The sequence below is a fragment of the Salvelinus sp. IW2-2015 genome, linkage group LG12 (genome assembly GCF_002910315.2).
Source record: "Salvelinus sp. IW2-2015 linkage group LG12, ASM291031v2, whole genome shotgun sequence".
Lineage (NCBI taxonomy): Eukaryota > Metazoa > Chordata > Actinopteri > Salmoniformes > Salmonidae > Salvelinus > Salvelinus sp. IW2-2015.
Genome location: NC_036852.1, coordinates 5,110,060 through 5,129,642, shown reverse-complemented (window position 1 = coordinate 5,129,642; position 19,583 = coordinate 5,110,060). Strand labels below are relative to the sequence as shown.

At 43.2% G+C, this 19,583-nt stretch overlaps 2 protein-coding genes and 1 pseudogene across 3 annotated transcripts in view; all 3 read right to left on the bottom strand.

The window, feature by feature from the left end:
* The window catches only part of LOC111971071 (plakophilin-4-like), a 16,320-nt gene extending 7,836 nt beyond the window's left edge, over positions 1–8,484 (bottom strand). Inside the window, 8 exon segments of the mRNA XM_070445867.1 lie at positions 110–289; positions 2,787–3,357; positions 3,638–3,822; positions 4,541–4,681; positions 5,073–5,110; positions 5,405–5,526; positions 7,542–7,678; positions 8,194–8,484. Coding sequence (XP_070301968.1) covers positions 110–289; positions 2,787–3,357; positions 3,638–3,822; positions 4,541–4,681; positions 5,073–5,110; positions 5,405–5,526; positions 7,542–7,661 — 1,357 coding nt within the window. The 5' untranslated portion in view covers positions 7,662–7,678; positions 8,194–8,484.
* Positions 8,485–8,839: 355 nt separating this feature from the next.
* Positions 8,840–13,369, bottom strand: LOC111970916 (uncharacterized protein C7orf57 homolog). Of its 2 annotated transcripts, none has more exons than XM_023997671.2 (8): positions 13,259–13,369; positions 12,853–12,919; positions 12,234–12,419; positions 11,660–11,747; positions 11,286–11,409; positions 10,831–10,919; positions 10,505–10,629; positions 8,840–10,246 (listed from the first exon to the last, which is right to left on the bottom strand). In XM_023997671.2, the coding sequence occupies exons 1-8, from the start codon at positions 13,352–13,354 to the stop codon at positions 10,191–10,193; spliced, it is 831 nt and encodes a 276-aa protein (XP_023853439.1). In that variant the 5' UTR covers positions 13,355–13,369; the 3' UTR covers positions 8,840–10,190. The 2 variants fall into 2 exon arrangements, with proteins under 2 accessions (XP_023853439.1, XP_070302040.1); XM_070445939.1 differs by having other exon boundaries at positions 10,505–10,605.
* An 881-nt stretch (positions 13,370–14,250) lies between these two features.
* The window catches only part of LOC111970915 (four and a half LIM domains protein 2-like), a 13,905-nt pseudogene continuing 8,572 nt past the window's right edge, over positions 14,251–19,583 (bottom strand).

Genomic DNA, 19,583 nt, shown 5'->3' with positions numbered 1-19,583 from the left:
TATCGCGTTGACTGTACATTACAAACTAGTCATAACACACCGTGCAAGTCTCTGGTCCCAATGGTCCTAGCCATGTGTAGTTGTGTCTGCTACTAGTGTGTTACGTTACCCGTGAGTGTCCTGTAGATAGCGCTGTGTGATCCGTGGTGGGCGTGGGTGGGGCTGTGATACAGGGGGCTTTGGAAGGCTCTGTCGTCGTAGACAGGCGTGACGTGGCAGTCAGGAGACATGGCCATCCTCATATCCTGGTCCAGTGGGCTGTGGTGAGTGGCGTAGGAGCTGTGCAGGCCTGGACACACGCACAGCAGGGGAACAATAATAGTCACGGCATTATTTACACTGTGTCAGCTGTCAAGATGGGCTTCGAGGACAATGTTGTTAGTGATGGAAGGTGGTGAATTTCTTCATCAACCCTGAATCAACCTTAAATCAACCTTAAACCTAAAACAATATTACAATCTGTAATCAGTTGTGTCGTATGTTGGTTGTGAATGGTTCATTCTAGGCTGCTGTAAAGTGTGAAAGTAGATCTATGTTCATGGTTGAGGTTGATGGTAAGTGGTTTAGTATTTAATTAGGATCCCCATTAGCTACTACCAAGGTAGCAGCTACTCTTCCTGGGGTCCGAACAGGGTTCGAACAGTTACATCACAACAAAACAACAACAGCCTACATCACAAAATAAATCAATACAACATACAAGACACTATTACTCTATTATTACAAATGACAACATAAAATCCCTTCACAGTGCCCAAGTCCAGAAACGCACAGTACTAAATAGAACCAAGACTACATGGAACTCTCTTTCACATCAGGTAACTCAAGCTGGCCGTGAAATCAGACGAAGAAAAACAAATAACACAACAGCTCACAGCACAACGTGTGAAGAGACCCCTGGTGGCATGTCTTGTGGGGTATGTCTGGGTGTCTGAGCTGTTTGAACAGACAGCTGGGTGCTTCCAACACGTCAACACCTCGCACAAAGACAAGTAGTTACTTTGAGCCAGGAGAGATTGACACGCATGTTCTTGATTCTTAGCCCTCAGTGTACATTTAAGCTGTGCTGCTCTGTTCTGGGCCAACTGTAATTTGCCCATGTCCTTCTTTGCAGCACTTGACCATATATCTGGGCAGTAGTCCCGGTGTGATGAAACTATGGCCTGTAGGACTTGTGTAGTTGATTGTGATGTCAAGAAGACCGAGCAGTGCTTTATCATGGACGGACCTCTCCCCATCTTAGCTACCGTTGTATCAATAGGTTTTGACCATGACAGTTTACAATCTAGGGTTACGCCAATCAGTTTAGTCTCCTCAACGTGCTCAATTGCCCCATTATTCATTCGAAGATTTAGATGAGGTTTAGGGTTTAGCGAATGATTTGTCCCAAATACGATGCTGGTTGAAGTGACCATACCAACGCTAGAGTGCATGTTAGATGGTGGCAGTCTATTGTGGAACATCTTTTGGAAGCTCAACCTATTGAGATGTACTGGGCAGTATAGGCCTACGGCCAACAAGAGTCCCCRGCATCACTCTGCTTCAGCGTAACGAGCTGTAAAAGGCTATGCTTTATGGTTCTCCAGGGCGCACTTGATTCACTTTYCCAATAGGCTCCTTTCTTTTGGCCCAGTAAAATAGATGGAAACCAATCCATGGTGCTTTGTCATTTACCAAACAACACCCCCACAGCAGAGCAGTGCTCTGAATGACTCTGGCTGCGCCTCAAATGGCACCCTGTTCCCTATATAGTGCACTACTTTTGCCCAGAGCCCTATGGTTAACCTCCGAACAAGGGATTTATAAAACAGGGCTATGTGTGTCAGTAGGGTAGGCTCAGTGATATGATGCGCTGCAGGATGGCTCAGGATAAAGGACAAACACATCTCTCTGTCGCCACACTGTCAGCAACACTACAGATCTAGTATTTAGTTCATATAATCCCTTTCACACAGAAACCAATGGATCTCTACAGAGCTAAATCGATTCAGAAAGACAAGTTCTCTGCACGTAAATAAGAAGAGTGACTGGTAACGTTTGCCCTTCAAAATTACCCTTCAAAGCTAGAATCCTTGCTTGCTACATCCATTTTTGGACTTATAAATGAATGATACTGTATATACCCATTGATTCCTGAAGAATATAACTGATATAAATGCCTCATGAACTTGGTTCGATTGTTTTAGGCCTACCCTCATCAGAACCCAAAACATAAGCTTTTTAATACTCCAATGTTTGTAAACAAAACAAAATGTAAATAAACACTGTATAGCAGGGTTCCCCAACTAGCGGAATGCAGGGGATTTTATTTCAAATCTGTTCCAAAGTATTCCCACGCATAAAAGAGATARTGTACATGAGATCGTATACAAATGTAAGCAAGGTTTGAAATGATGATGTTTTGGTCAAATATTATATCTGTTTGGGCTTCTTGCGGTCAATTTGCAGTCTACAAATGATTTGTAATTATGTTCCGGCCCCCTGACCATCCGCTCAAGAACAAATCCTCTGGTGGCTGAATCTAGTTGATGATCCCTGCTGTATAGCCTTAAAACATGGCTACACTATTATTTTCATGGATGGTCAGTCCTTGCATACATAGCTCTTGCTTTGAATTTGAGAGTGGTTAAATTTATCATGGCCCATCCTCTGCTTTTTACCAAAACACAGGCGGGGTGACCGCTTTGTTATTGTMTTAATTAAGGTGCATGTGTGTGTCTGTGTGTGTATGCATGAACGTGCGTGCATGTGTGTGTTTCGTGGCAGAGTCCTGCTGTATGACTAACCAGTGAGGCTGTCAGGCCGTGACAGAGGCAGGGCGGTCCTCTCATAGAGCCCGTAGGCGTCATGTATGTAGGGGAGAGCCTGAGCCCCCTGGCGGGGCAGTGTGGAGCCGTAATGCTGGGGCACAGCCGTCATACAGGACCTCAGAGGAGAGCCAGACAGCCCCCTCCCCTCCACCAGAGACAGTGTAGACCCCAGGCGCCCGGAGACACTACCCATCGCCTGTTGAGGTGAGGTGGCATGACTGGCGCTGCCTGGATGGGGGCTGGTCCGGAGAGGAGAGTCGCCATTCCCGTTCCTCTGGTGGGTGGGGGAGTAAGGAGAGGTGGCGCGCTGGAAGGAGGGGGTGGTGCCTGGACCGGGCGGGGAGGAGGGGGGCATGGTGGTCCCGGGAAAGATGCTGGTGAGGGGTTTGGGCTCGGTGAGGATGGGTGAGCCGTAGGCGCTGCCGCCCTGGGAGGTGCGGAGAGAGACCCGGGACGGGGACACGGRGCCCCCCACACCACACACAGGAGACTGGCCCCGGGAGGYGAGGGAGCCCATCCTCCTCATCACCCGCCCTGACGCTGAGACCTGGGATAGGAGGGATGCAGYAAGCAGGGTGAGTGGGGGAGCGATACCGGGTGTCGGCGAGTGGGGGAGAGATATGGACAGGGTGTGACACACAGGAAAGCCAATTCAGTCCTTGATACATATGGTTATCTTTAACTTTGAGTTGTATACAGTTTGAGTAGGATAACTATGATATTATATAAATAGGCAGGTATTTAAAAGGTTATATCATATAAAAATGTGGGCATATAAATAGGTTGTCTCTCTTCACAGTAGAGGTGGGTTAGTGTATATTAGCTACCTGTACGGAGGCCTGCCCCTCTGCCCGGGAGCTCCTGCCGTGACTGGGGCTTCCCCTGGGGCCGCTGCCTGACAGCACGTGTCTGGGCTCTGACAGAACCACGTTCTCTCTGCTCACACTGTAGTAACTCGTACTACTGTCCTGATAGCCACTATCTGCATACGACATCATATGGGCCACAGATCCTGTAAGAGAGAGGCGAGGGGAGGGGTAGAGGAGAAAGAGGGGAGTGGGGGAAGGGAGGAGAGGAGAAGGGGATGTAGGAGAGAGGAGAGGAGAAAGAGGGGAGGGAGGGAGGAGAGGAAGCAGAGYACAGAATGATGTATGAATGATGGTTTGCCTTGTTGGTCTTCAGGCCTATTTCAGAGCTAGGCTACACAGTGAATGAGCATTTATGCAATCGACACATTCATAATCAACACAGCATGCCCCGGTATGTAAAAGATAAGTGCCCATTTAAATAAATAATGTCACTAAGTTATGGAACGTGCCCGCTTAGGATGATATACTGTTTATTGTGCATTTTATGGCCAAATGAAATCTGTTGTTACATTAGTTGTAGATGTTGTCTTAATATTRAATTAGTAAACCATAGCTACGTTATATACTGTACGTTGTGTCGCAGTACCTGGTATACTTTGATGTTATTCCACAGCTACTTTTTACTTCAAAGAAGTTTCTGTTTTTTGATTTCAAAGCATTTTCAGTTTTTWGATTTCAAAGCATTTCTGCCTTTTGACTTTCAAACCTTTTTCTCCTTTTTTGATGTCACCATTCGTGCAAGTTAGAAATTCTGCACAGCAGATTCCATCTAGCCCTAAACACTCTATATTCTCCATGCTAAATCTGAACTGTAAAAAATGAAGAAGGCAGATGAAAGAGAGGATGCAGGAAGTAACAGACCCTCACTGTCATGCAGGGATGCCCTGTCCGCTTCAGGGAGGTAGAGTGACCCGTGACCCTGATCAGCTCGGAAGAGACGGGAGGGCGACTGATGAGAGCTGTCCATTACAGCAGCCCGGTGCTCTCCTGTACCAGACACATCTACTGAGGAAAACAAGATGGCGTCACGTCAACCGTCCTGTGATCGCTATCGAGATTATTTAAAATCACAGGAGGTTGGTGGCACCTTAACTGGGGCGAACGGGCTTGTGGTAATGACTGGAGCAGAGTAAGTGGAATGGTATCAAAGACATCAAGCACATGGTTTCCAGGTGTTTGATGCCATTCCATCTGCTCCGTTCCTGCCATTATTATGAGCCGTCCTCCCCTCAGTAGCCTCCTGTGGTACAAACGTAGCTCACCTCAAAAGCAGTTTATGATGGGACTCACTACATGCCCTTGTTCTTGTGCTTCCAMTGGGCAACCCTATTGGTGTCTAGACAATAGGATTTCAATAGGGGTCAATGTGACTTTAATATGGGAGAAGATGTACCTGTGGATCTCCAAGCAAAGGACTTCTCTGATGAGTCACTGTAAAGAAGAGACGGTAGTAAAATAATGGAGGGAAGGGGGTGGGGCAGGACAGGCATGGAGAGGAGATGAGAGCTAGATCAACATGACAGTTTACACTTTAATCCTGTGCGCGTATTTGTGTGTGTGTGTGTGTGTGTGTTTGTGTGCGTGTGTGTGTGTGCTGCATGTTGTGCGTTCGGTGAGCCTGGATGAAGGCATTACTGTAGCTACTCATCATCAGTAGCTCCTTTGTAGGTGACATGCTGATAGAGAAACAGGGTCAGTGCTSTGTGTGRGTGTGCGTTTGTGTACCTGCTACTGGCATCATCATCATCGCCAGGCGACTCAGCTCCCAGCATGCACCTCTCCAGTTGACTYGCGACGATCTGACGCTCCTCCTCCAGCTCCCGGGTCAGACGCTCAAACTGGAGCTCCTACGGCAACACGGAAGGGACAAACGGTAGAATCATACTCGTCGAATGACACTTTCTTTCACTGACAACAGCTTCCATTGTGTTAACAACAACAAAGTTACACAGCCTTTGGCATGCTCACTCTGCATCGCCTTTAGAGCAGTTTGACGTTTGAGCTGTGAAATATTTATGGTCCAAATGAATAAGTCAACATAAGAGGCTGTGGCATTAAGGCCAGATTCATCAGTCAGATTTCACGCTGAATCGGGACGGGTGTTTCTTAACGTGTTTGTTACAAGRCAACATTATTATAAGAAGTTAATTAAAAACCCTTCAAGGCTACACATGTCTAAAATGTCTCACATGTGTATATAGACTAGACAGATTTGAGGTGAGACTAACTGCTAAATGATGAAGCATCATCTTTTGGAAGCAGTCAGTTGCACAGTGGCAGCCAGCCACCAGCTTGAACACGATGGGTTCTTATCAGGATGGGGTCCTGCCAATAATCCCTCCTCTCATGCCAAGCAGTGCCAGGTTGTGTCTAGTACTGTACCGGATGAGTGGTGAACTGGAGGCGTCACTGACTGACTGCCCGTTGTCACAGGGTCACAAACACAAAGTGTCTCTGTCTAGTGAGAGGCGTCGACCRCGGAGCTCAGATCCTGTCTAGTGTACACACACTAGAGAGAACCAAATGACTTCTGCAACACACTGGAATCCTGCAAACCCACAGGAATGTCAGCCAAAGACAGAGTGAGTGAGTGCAACACACACACACACACACACACACACACACACACACACACACACACACACACACACACACACACACACACACACAACACACTAAGAGAATTACTGGGCTCAAGACAAGCACATCACACAAGCAAACACAGACAGGGCGTAAACACACACACAATAAATACAAGGGGGAAAAACCCATAAACAGACACACACACACTCCCTAACAGCTGTCTAACTTCAACAGTTTGCAGCGCATTAGTGACCTCAGTGAAATACGCGCGGGGCAGCAGGGCGGGTGATGTAAATGGATTGAACCAGCCTGGCTGGCCTGGTGCTTTAACCTCCAGATCTAGATTAGGATAGAGATGAGAGATGGACTGGTACCAAACATTCCATGACAACAACAAGAACACCATCATTCTAATTCTACGGCGAAGACTTCATTCTTAATAGAACGTCTTATTCTCTCGGGACTTTTGGCACTAACATGGAATCCACTGATTTTTCAAATCTCTAACTGGGTTTGGCACATTTCTGAATGGCTAATTGCTCATTCAGCAAACTGTTTGATACAGCATCTAATGGACTATCACTATTCACTATGAAAATGCTGATTTTGCACAGATTATTACTGCGGCTCATCATACTACTACCGTTAGCTGACCCCCCATACTTCTGCTGACTCTTTACAAAATCTGACAGAATTCAAGAGAGAAACRCATTAGAAAACACTTAGCCTAAAGCCTTAGGGGTCAAAATACGTCAAAACAGCATTGCCATATTCATGCAGCAATACAGTTTATGCAACAACAACAAAAAAGGAATACTTTTTTTTTTTAACTAAAAAATACAAGAAAATCTATAAAAATCTCACCAGGAAGACACTTCCAGTTTTCAGAATGAGACGAAAATGAAAAAGATACTGCATTAATTTCCAGTTTTATGACGGGTTTGATTAAACATCTGGAATATTGTGACATTCACATTAGTCATCACTCATTTCTGTACTAGCACTCAGGAGGACAGAAATGTGAGGTAGCCTACACTGTACATCTGTAAATCCTTTATCTGTAAACACTTTCCCACAATTCTGATTGAGCGACAGTCTCAGAAAACACTGCTCGATCAATTCTAGCATCTCTGAATGCATAACATAACAGCAGAAGGGAAAAGGGGAGGGACAAAGACTCATGGAACTAGGACGAAATGGGGAGAGACAGAGAGATCGGGAGGGAATGCGACTCATACATACTGAGAGCGCACGAGAGGAGCAAAGGAGGGAGCTATACCTGTTCTTTGACCGAGGCCAGTAGGTTGTTGGTGGTGGTGTCTGCTTGGCTGTGCCCGCTTGGTCCCTCTCTGGCCGGCAGAGACCCTTCCCCCTCCTCTCCCATCTCCGGGGATGGCATCCTCCACCCTCTCTGCCCTGTGGAGACATGCCCAGTACACATGACACAGACAATATGTTACTGTCCAGCACTAAAACCAAACAAGGACTGCKGTGCATGGAAGGCTCAATTGCTTGCTATGTCATTTTGCTACCTATTGGCAATGCACTTCCACCAATGTGACAGGCTTAGAAGCACTGCACAGCACTTGAACTAGAAGCCTGGTAACAACAGCAATACAATTACTACAGCCACTGTCAATGGTATGTCAGCTCTCCCAATGCAAGCTGATGCTGCATTACATCAGGGCATTGGTGCAGCCAGTTCAATGAATATGGACTGTGKGGTCAATGCATGATAGTATGATGATACACTGGAGCTATAAACCCATGATAGATACACTGTAACAAACAWAATCACCGCGTTTGAAGTGTGAACATGGAAGAGAAAATGTACACGGCGCATGTGGATATTGAGGTGAGTCATCTGACACTACCTAGGTTGAAATGATAGGAATCATGTATTTACAATTCTYCAACAGCRGCTTACTTACGAGGCACGAGCTAGTGCGATTCCTTAGCCGCCAGATGTTGCTGATGTACTGCTCAGGGTATACGTCCGTTAGGAATCCATTTTCCATACGACCGCGACAGCTTCATTTTGCAAACAGTGTCGCTAAGACTACATTTCTAGTTTATCCGTCAGAAATGATTCAAGCAATATTCCATGCATTGGCGAATGTCAGTATTAATATTTATGTATCTACCTTGGCTGTCCAAAATCTACCCAGCTACGGTGCAATTGACTTCTGTGGCYCCCACCACGATTCAGGATATATGTGACGTCACCATGCGGTTTGTACACGGAGGTATCTATATGGTAATTCGCTGGGACCATGGGAACATCTTACAAAATAATATTCATTCACCTTAGAAAATAATAATTTAATCAACAGATATGATGACGTTTAAAGTGGTGTTTTCGCCAAATATATATTGAATAAAATGAATATGCTATCATATTTTAATGGTGTATGTATTGAGCCATATGAATAGAATGATTTGGTTGGATATTATTTATGTTCTACAATCTGCACGAAGCTATGTGATATTGTACCTGTCAATAGGCATGATTATTAACACTAGTACTGTTCTGACATTGTAGTTAATTACCACTTCATCAAGAAAGAGCARGAGGGGTACATGCACATGCTCATTTATTTTAATGACATTTTCACTCAATAGCCTCAGTGCACTCATCACTTTAAGAAAGATGTGAYAATCACACATTGACTGTGTTAAAGTGGACCTCTCCACCAATGAATAACTAGGGAAGATCATTACTGTGTATTTACTGTGCTAAGTGGGAAATGTCTTCAAGCTACATGTACCTTCACATAGGGCTGGGCGATATAGCATGAATACTGGTATATCGGTATGGATCCACATGTTGTCGATAAAAAAACGTTTTTATTAAGGGCTAAATAACTGAAAAGTTCAACAAATTGGACTACTTCACTGTCACTTTTGTCCTAGTTTAGTTGAGAATAAAACCGTCAGCATGGAGAAAGCCTGTTAAAATAACTTAGATTATACATTTGCTGCCATTCTAGGCTCATCCACTAATCATAAAACATATTTGGATCTTGTATTATTCAGGAACATAAAATACCGTCAAATATCACCATACCGTTGTAAACTATAGTGATATAATTTGGCCATATCGCCCAGCCCGACCTTCACGTCAAAGCAAAACCGTTTCACTTCAGAGTAAACAATATCATTGCACGATACAATTGCCACTATTCCCTAAATATGTAGAATGAATTGACACRGTTGTTTGAACATCACAAAAGGTTTCTATCTATCTATGGAATCAATGCCCACCATAACTTCATAACACTGAACCATATCCTGGTATGAGATAGGTTGGTATCTTGGCTGGGAGGGCATCTCTTTAGAATAAAGTAGATTCATTGGCATTTCTGTCTTCCATTGCAAATCATGTCTGCCTTCCCATAACAAGTGAATCTCTTAGCACCCATGTTTACATGTTTTTTTGGCAGAGCTCTCGGTTTCCGATCCTATTCAACAACGAGAGCTGAAAAGCGTGAGCCACAAYCSTCTCCTTTGTGTGCACGRACAGTAGGCCTTGTTCACAAACAATCTTCACAGCACCAAAACCATTTTTACACCACAAATAGAAACTCCAGTGTACAGTACTGTTTCATAGTCACACAATTCATCCTCCAATTCAACAATGATATTATAAACATGACAAGCGTTAATAAGCTGTGTCGGTGTTCTGAGAACAACATTACACGGCGTAAAAAACAAAAGACAACAATAATAAATAAATGAACAGAGAAGGTACCGTTGCATAATTACAAAACATGACAGTCGGGATGTACAGTAATGAGAGAAAGTGTGTCACTCAGAGAGAGAGAGAGATAGAGAGAGAGAGGGAACAGACAGTAGAGTGAATGGCATGTGTGGGTGTGTGTATCCACTGTTGTTTTCTACCCCAGATGGACCTCTTCTGTTCTCCTCCCTATTCCAGGTCTTCATCCTCAGGTGCGATGGTGCTCGTCTGTTCAGAGGTCACACCTGAAAGACAACACACACACACACACACATATGTAATAATGGTAAACATTCAAAATGCATTAAATCCTGTAGCCAACCCATATGAGTCATGTTTGGCATTAGTCCAGAATTTCCATGTGGTATGAAATAAACACTTTAATTTTGATTAAAAATGGTTTGATTTAGCAGAATAAACATATASTGCTGCTGCTAATTCCTCCAAAAGACTTGTTGAGGAAAAGTCCGTCAAAGACTATAAGGCAAAGTAATTTGTCGTACTTGAGGAGTCATCCTCATTGGTGGACTTCTTCTCATCCTCTATGTAACCAAAGCTCAGCAGCTTGGACATGCTCACAGGAACAGTTTTCTTCTCATGGGACCTGTCCATAGTAAAATCACTTTGACTGAGAGGTTGGAAATTCAATTGTGTTAGTGGTTATGTTGAATTTAGAAGTTCCAACATTATATATTACACAGGTTATAAAGGTTATACAAACATATCACATACTGACACACATGTTTCTGCATATTGGTATTATTAAGCGTGAAGTGAAATTGAAATACAGAACAAACAGWGGATGTCGAAAATAGAGGCAGGCACTCACGTCTTCTTGTATTTGTTGATCTCCATATAACCACCTTGGRTTAGAGACATGRTCTCCATTTGGCTGGACGCATCAGTGACGGTGGGGTTCTGCACACAAGAATACAACCAGTTCAAACCAGTCYGTCAGGCCCAGTACAAGAATACTCATTGTATGAAYTATACACGCGCATGGAACACTTCTAACAATGAAATGMACGARCGAGTAAATAAATGGGTGAAGATGTGATGACCACACCAAACTGGTTGGCAGTCAAACAAATGAAATGTTATTACAGTACACTGGTGAAAAACAAGGCAAAGAATTTCAACAGAAGTCCCCACCCAATCCATTACTGAACGCAACGATGGAGTCAACTCAAGAGATGAACTGAGGGAAAAATAAAGGGAGGGGATAATGGTAAATGATAACAACTGTGTCAGTGATTAGGGGGTTTGTGGGGCCATTGAATTCACCTTCTCTTTATAGCTATCACTCTCCCTTTCCCAGGCTGAAATATCATCAGTACCGAAGGGAGCAGCTAGAGGTTGCCTTTTGCCGTATCCTTGACAATCATCAGGGGATGCTGCTTTACTTCCGCTGTAACGCACAAAACCGAACCCTGGCTTGGACAACTAAAGATACACCACCACCAAGAGTCAAGATGTAACTTCCCATTCTAAACATGACCTGTTCATCTGTTTTCAAGACACCTACAGACATGACATGATGCAGAACGTTTTGTTAGGCCTGACATATTGTTCCATGATCCCACTTTAGAAAATGAGACATTCCAATAATATTTTCATCAAACAGAGCCAACAAACCAACAAGGGGTCGGGGTCCTTACCGCTGAGATTCAGCTGAGAACCAATCAGGTGAGTTGTAGGATTTATTAGGCCTAGCATCCTCCTTGTTGTCCTCATGCCACAGTAAACCTYTGGAGGACACATAACACAAGGTATTTCAAAAGTAGGAACTTGACTAAACATGAATTCATCTCTTTTGAAAATAAGTAATTTCATTTCCTCTGGAAATTCAATTTGGGAATTCAATGCCTCTRCCCTATTTGACCTAGATATTTTGTGTGTATGTGTTGATATGTAGGCTATGTATGTAGTTCTGTCCTTGAGCTGTTTTTGTCTATTAATGTCATGAATTATGTCACGTTTTATGTTTTGTGTGTAACCGCAGGAAGAGTAGCTGCGGCTTTCGCAACAGCTAATGGGGATCCTAATAAAATACAAAATACCAAATGAGTTGAGCATGAWATATAGAGCAATTCACTATAATTTGAACTAGCTAATATTATTACAGCCACACTAATCTGTGTCCAATGAGGCCATAGTAATGACCATGTACTGAAGTGTAAAGCATGTATCTACTGTAAAGCAGCACAAAGCTATGACACAAAACATTGTCACCCTTCTGTCCCCCTCCTTTGGCAAGTTTGACATAGTCGGAGTCGGAGTCGAATATTCCCACACGCCTTCCGCTGGTCCTGGCCTCAGGAGCACCCTCAGTGGCTTCCTGGCACAGCCCGGGGATCTGGGAAGTGGGGCCCGTAACACCGTTGGAGGGAGCTTGGCCTGGATAGCCTGTCTTCACGCCTGTAATAAAATGATTAGGTTTTGAATGGGTGTTGTCACCAGCACTTAAGCCTGCATTTACAGGCAGATGATGTAACTGCCCTGGCTGGCTAGAGAATTCATGGCCTAGATGTAAAAGCTATATTGAGTGATATAGTGTAGCCTCCCTGTATGTAAGCATATGATAGCCTCTGCTAAGGTCTCGAGATTTGCGGCAAGGGAGGTAGCTAGTGCACGTGCCCCTGCAACCAGAAGGTAACTGGTTCAAGCACCAACTCAGTCATTTCTCAATCGGTACATTTGGTGGAAGCAGAGGGATAAATCCACACTCTCTCGGGTCTTTTTAGGAATACTCTGCTCAGAGGTCTGGCCCTTTATGACACAAGAGAGTTTGCTTAAATGCAAGGATACTGACTACAGCCAGAGGCTAGAATACGTTAGCAAGCTAGCTTACCACCAGGCTTGGTCCGTCTGTGGTTGGGAGCAGCACTCATTTTGGCTGATGATGATTCCAGAATTAGCTGACGGGGTATAATAAAAAGACAAGATAGTTGCAACGTGAGTTAAAAATACAAGATAAACTATGCTAACAGTTCTCGCTATATGTAAACCACACGACAATKGGGTATCSCCGTTTCAGACACAGAGGGGAGAGGCACACACAACCTTTGTTCAACGCTAGTCAGTGGGATAGCATCCTTTAGCTAGCTAGCTAGCTTTACACAAAAGCCATCAAACGTGCACGCCTCAATGTTAACATATGAACAACTAGCTAACAGGTTATCATATCATGTTGGTAATCGCACATAGAGTAATGCAATGTTCAGAGAGGAATTGTATGTTTAGAAAAGCTATCTTACACAATTCGTGTGCCGGTGGGAGTGGAGACCTCGATATGGATGGTTAGCTAATGCGGTTAGCATTTCCTGCTGCACATTCCATGTACATCCGGTCATGTGGTTGTATTTGTTATTTATAAAGAAAACACCCAAAACAGAAATATCCTACCAATATACATTACACATGTACATATATTTATTTATATTACAGATACAATACACCAATAGATTGACTTCAATTTGAAGACGTTCGTGCCTTTTGGATTTGTAATACTGTAAGTTATTTGAATTTTCATTTATTACAGAAAATTGCAATTTTCTTCACTCAAAACCAGCGCCATACATCTGTACAGGACCAAGGACAGCAACCCCGAACAAGCTGCAGCATCACCCTGAACCTTTTCAGCACCATGGACAGCTCATCCTACAACCCCACCTGAAATCACAGCGTCCAGACCCTGACCAAGACATTTGAGAGATTGACGTACTGGAGGCAGCAATTAGTGATTTCCCCTTAGATAGGTCAGCTGCAAAGTCAAAATCGACTGTATTGTAAAAATGTATGAAAACAAAAATTCGCTTTTTGGTCGTAATTTAAGGTTAGGGTTAGGAATTAAGGGTTAATTACTTTTTTTGTCTGTGCCAGCTAGTGACCACTCTGCAGAGCTGCCTCCAGAACAAGATTCATGATAAAAAACGCTAACCTGCAGCCAAGAGCCAGACAGATCCAGGCCCAGACCCTAGACCTTAGGCACTAATGATCACATCCCATACCTCCTTTATGTGGTTTTGAGTGTTCAAGAGACCAAGAGTCAATTTTCCCCCAAGGGGTGCTTGTACCGCTAGATGGAGCCAGAGGTAAGCCATTCAGAACTATGGGGTGGTTGTAGGCCTGCTTCCCAAATGTCACCACTATGGAGTGTACTACTTTTGACCAGAGCCCATGAGATGTATTGGTGCCTTTACCGATTTGGAACAAAATCAAATGTCAGAAAGATCATTCTATCAATGAATTGCCTTTTAAATACTTTATTTCACATTTAGAGTGCAGGTACATGTTGTGTTATCATTAGATTTCACTGCTTTAATGAAAAGTACAACTCCTGTGATAGTTAAGTGTCATGGATGATTATCCGAACATATACAACACAATACAATAGTTAAACGTTTCAATGGTAACAAACCACAGACAAAGTTGTTATTTTGTTTAAAATACATCAAAATGATATCTCTTTCTAAGAATCTAATGCAATTTGTGCTCATTCCATCAGACAAAATATTGTATCAATCTGAGGCCAGTGCATGCAGAAAGCCCTTTGGGTTAGTCTGAAGTGTATATTATTGAATAAATATAAAATTCCAATAAATGAAATGTTAGTAGGAGTAGGCCTATATTCTCTTGCATCTTTGCCATCTCTGGCTTTGACGCGCCATACAGCTTTTAGACGTCTTTGCTGCACTCGGGACACATGATCTCATCGCGGGCCATCAGAAAGCCCCTTCCCACCAYGGAGACGGAGCACTTCTTGCAGTTGAAGCAGTTGTTGTGCCACTGYCGCTCTTCAAACGAGATGTACTTGCTGCCACCCAGACCTGCACAAGCAAGYCGAGACAGGCACAGAGGGAGGGATGGAGAAATTCCTTATCAATTACTCCGGATCACTAATGTAATAATACTCTAATAGATAGTAAGTAAGTACATTTTCTGMAAGGAATTCAAAACCCATGAGCTGAGTGCCATGTCTCTATAACAACAGATAGATAGAGCACCTGACTAGTTAATGTGTGACCTCACTGTAATTAAGGCAGCCTTGAGTTGGGGTCGTTACTATGGAATGTTTTGAGTAGGAGTGAATAGAAGTGGAGAGTATGGCGTGAAAGGATGAGGAACCAGAGTTTGTCAGTCAGGTTTTTTAGTGTCACATTGTAAGGAAAAAGTCCTGGTTCTAGTGATACTGAGTGTACAAAACCTTTCTAATATTGAGTTGCAACCCCTTTTGCCCTCAGAACAGCCTCAATTRGCCGGGGCATGGACTCTACAAGGTGTCGAAAGCATTCCAAGCAGATGTTGACCTACACTACCGTTCAAAAGTTTGGGGTCACTTTGAAARGTCCTTGTTTTTTAAAGCACATTTTTTGTCCATTAAAATAACATCAAATTGATCAGAAATACATTCTTGATACACACGGGAAACTGTTGGGCGTSAAAAACCCAGCAGCGTTGCAGTTCATGACACACTCAAACCGGTGCAACTGGCACCTACTACAATACCCCGTTCAAAGGCACTTAAATCTTTTGTCTTGCCCATTCACCCTCTGAATGGCACACATACACAATCTATGTCTCAATTGTCTCACGGATTAAAAATCATTCTTTATCATGTCTCCTCCCCTTCATCTACACTGATTGAAGTGGATTTACAGTTTTTCTCAATTGCTAAAACACTAAAACCCATTGGCTGAACAAAGTTCTCAGTTGCCTGGACTCATTTAGCTAATTATGCAGTCTGTTGTCAATACCTTAAACCATTTCACATGGTAAAACACAATTTGCAGATCTCACTTAGACTTTTCAGCAAAACTCTAAACACATTCTCAGTCTCAAAACACATTCTGCACTCTAATGCACATCTTGCCATCCATACTGGTAAACACAAGTGGCAACAATCAAATACAAATAGAGAAACACTGTCATTGATTGAACACAACCACTCAAAATTGATTTAACCTGTTTCAAATGATGCGACACAACCAATATAAGCCAGTTCAGAGAGCAAACAGGTTGTTGAAGGTGGGAAGGAGAAAGTCTGAGAATGGATAGAAGAAACAATGTGAGAGGACGAGGACGAGGACGAGTGCGTATGCGAGGTGGGCGACGAGGAGGAAGAGGGCAAGAAAGAGGAAGAGGAGACGAAGAGGAAGACAAAGAGTGGAAATATCTGATGAAATTCGAGCAACATTATAGACCATGTTCTTGTCCATGGACTGACAATGAGGAAGCAGGACTTAGAGTGCAACCCAATTTGAGCCGATTTTCTGTGTCCACCATAGTAAGGACATTCAGAGAAGAGAACAGGTACAGTATACTACTGTATTTTTGTAATTGCAAATTTACTGTACTACACTATATGCAGCTGTTTCAATAGACATTTGTAAAGTTAATCACTGTATGTATTGTACTGCATGAATATGTTTTGTAACTGCACAACTACTTTTTGTAGAATTGCAAGGCTGCCACATGCAGGTGGAAGGACAGCTATATTCACTCGGGAGCAAGAGGCCGTTATAGTTGGCATGGTCCTTCAAGATAATGCAATACGACTCAGATAAATCCAGGAACGAGTGATACAAGACAACACACACTTCCAGGGAATCGACAGTGTGAGTATTTCCACAATTGACCGTGTCTCCATCGTAACAGGATGCGAATGAAACAAGTATACAGAGTACCTTTTGAGCGCAACTCACCAAGGGTGAAAGAACTGCGAGCTCAGTATGTGCAAGTAAGTGTACATTCAGAAACATTTACTGTAATCCAGATTGTCTACAGGACTAACACATACTATGTGAATGACATTACTCTTCAGTACATACAATGTATGTGAATCAGAAGCCTAATTGTACTCTACAGTATAGCACTGTCTCTGTATGACTTACAAAATCCTACATACAGTATATTGTATTACACAGACAATATTTGACTTGGAATCCTTGGACAGACCCATGAGTTCATCTTTGTCGATGAAGCAGGCTTCAATCTAACAAAGAGGAGAAGGAGAGGCGAAACATGATTGGACAGCGGGCCATTGTTGAAGTCCCTGGTCAATGAGGTGGCAATGTCACAATCTGTGCTGCTATCAGCAACCATGGTGTTCTACATCACCATGTTACACTCGGGCCATATAACACCCAGCACCTTCTAAGATTTATTGCCAATCTAAGATAATTTTATTTGAGCAGCAGGTTCAAGAGAGCAGGGGTCAAGAGCTAAATGAGAATCCCCTTCCCACCTATGTGATAGTGTGGGACAATGTCAGTTTCCACCGAGCTGCTCAGGTAAGGGAATGGTTTAACATCAATGGGCAGTTTATGAACTTGTACCTCCCTCCATACTCGCCTTTCCTGAATCCGATTGAGGAGTTTTTCTCCTCTTGGAGATGGAAAGTGTATGATAGACAACCCTACCCAGAGTAAATCTGCTGCAAGCCATGGATTTAGCCTGTGGTGATATAGGTGAGGAACATGTCAGGGCTGGATACGGCACACAAGAGGCTTCTTCCCCCGTTGCCTCAGGAGGACAATATTGCTTGTGATGTCGACGAAGTGCTCTGGCCCGACCCAGCCAAGACAAGAAGAAGCACATTGATCACATGTTTACTCCTTGATTTTTGTCCCTTTTAGTATTGTATACTGTAGTACAGTGCATTGTAGGCTGTATACTGTACAATGGACAAATTGTATGTGGCCCTGAACATTGTGCTTTCCATTATTAACAGTACTGACTGCTCAATAGATTTTGACTGGTTGCAGGTTCATATCAACAAAGAACAAGAATTACAGTATCACAGAGACAAGCAACTTGTGAGATGCAGGGTACAGTACTGTAAAATACAAGTTTAGGATACTGGTAGTCCAGAGAGAGGATAAAGGAACGCAATAAACAGAAAGAGAGAAAGTGCAAAGAAAGCAGCAAGCAGAAGATAAACTAAAAATTTATCGCATTACGAGAGTCTAATGAGACGTACATGATGTAGATATTACTATTGATCATTGTGCGTTTCTATCATGAAGACGAAGAACAATTGTACGGAAGAAAATTATGACATGATTTCGTTTGGATTCAAAATTGAAACAATATATTCTCTGCAATACCCAGAGATAATGAATAATTTTTGGTTATGTAATTTTAACAAAATAGTGTATTTCTATTCTATCTTTCTCCCAGGATGTGATTGCTTTCGATATGGCTTGGTGTTGATTGCAACAGTGTTGATATCGATTTTTTTCATATCTTTTGTTTATATTGTGAGGTCAGTGTGTTTTGATTTCTCTAGAACACAGGTGTACAATAAACTGTTTCTGTTGAGAAGCTGTGAAAATTCATCTTAGCGTTTGATGCGGTAGTCGATGTATAGGTGAAGTATTATAGTGTCTGAGAAGCTAAGATGAGCGTTTGATGTGTTATGTCAGGAAATGGTAGCAAGGGGTTTCAGAAAATGTGCTCTTTAGCAATTAGAGAAAAACCATGTAGACGAGGTGACCCATAACAATAGGGATTACTAGCTTTCACTGCCCTTCACGCTGTGGTCAGTTATCAGGTTTTCCTAATTGTTTGTCCTCACGTGTATAGTTAACTAATCATAGAGGGGTGGATCCTAACTTCCACTTATGTTGCACTTTCACTTTGTCTCCCATTGACATCCATGCATGACTAAGTGAATATCTGACATAAGTGGAAGTTATGATTGGCTCCAGAGACTACAGATATGTGTGAGGATGAGCCAATGTGAGTGATCATACGTACCACTGATAGGGGTMGTGCAGGAGGCACACTTCTTGGCATACAGGTTGCAGAAGCAGTTCAGGCAGTAGGCAAAGTTGTCCCGAGAGGTGAACCGCTGGCCAGACAGCTGCTGCTTACAKCCRGTGCACAGGAAGCAGTCCTTATGCCACGGCTGATCGCGATAGGTCACRCCGCCAGTGGTGATTGGCTACAGGAGATAGAAACAGGAAGTAACAAGCTCAATCACCAATRAATAATTAGGRAACATCTATACCTGTGAAGGTATTTGACCAMGGGAAAAAGAAGTACTGCATAATGCGAGTTCAGCTGAATTGAGTTGAACTTCTATTCATCGCAAGCTTTGTTTCGTATGCACAAGGAACCAGTTTTAAATACTGACAAAGAATGGTAATAAATGTGAATCTGGAGAGGAGCAATCCATTTGAACACAGAACTCTCCAAAAGCATACATTCTGATGCAGTACACTCCATTTCAGCCCACTACAGTGGGTTATATAGGGGTCTCGAGTGGCGCAGCGGTCTAAGGCACTGCATCTCAGTGCTAGAGGCATCACTACAGACACCCTGGTTTGAATCCAGACTGTATCACAACTGGCCATGATTGAGAGTCCCATAGGGCGGTGCACAATTGGCCCAGCYTCGTCTAGGTTTGGCCGGTGTAGGCCTTCATTATAAACTGACTTGCRTAGTTAAAAAATATCAAWATATATTACCTTCTTGCATTGGATACACTGCATGGCAAACTGCTTCTCGTAACAGGGCACGCAGTAGTTACTGTTGTCCTTATGGATGAAGTTCTTGGTGCCGATTGGCTGCTGGCAG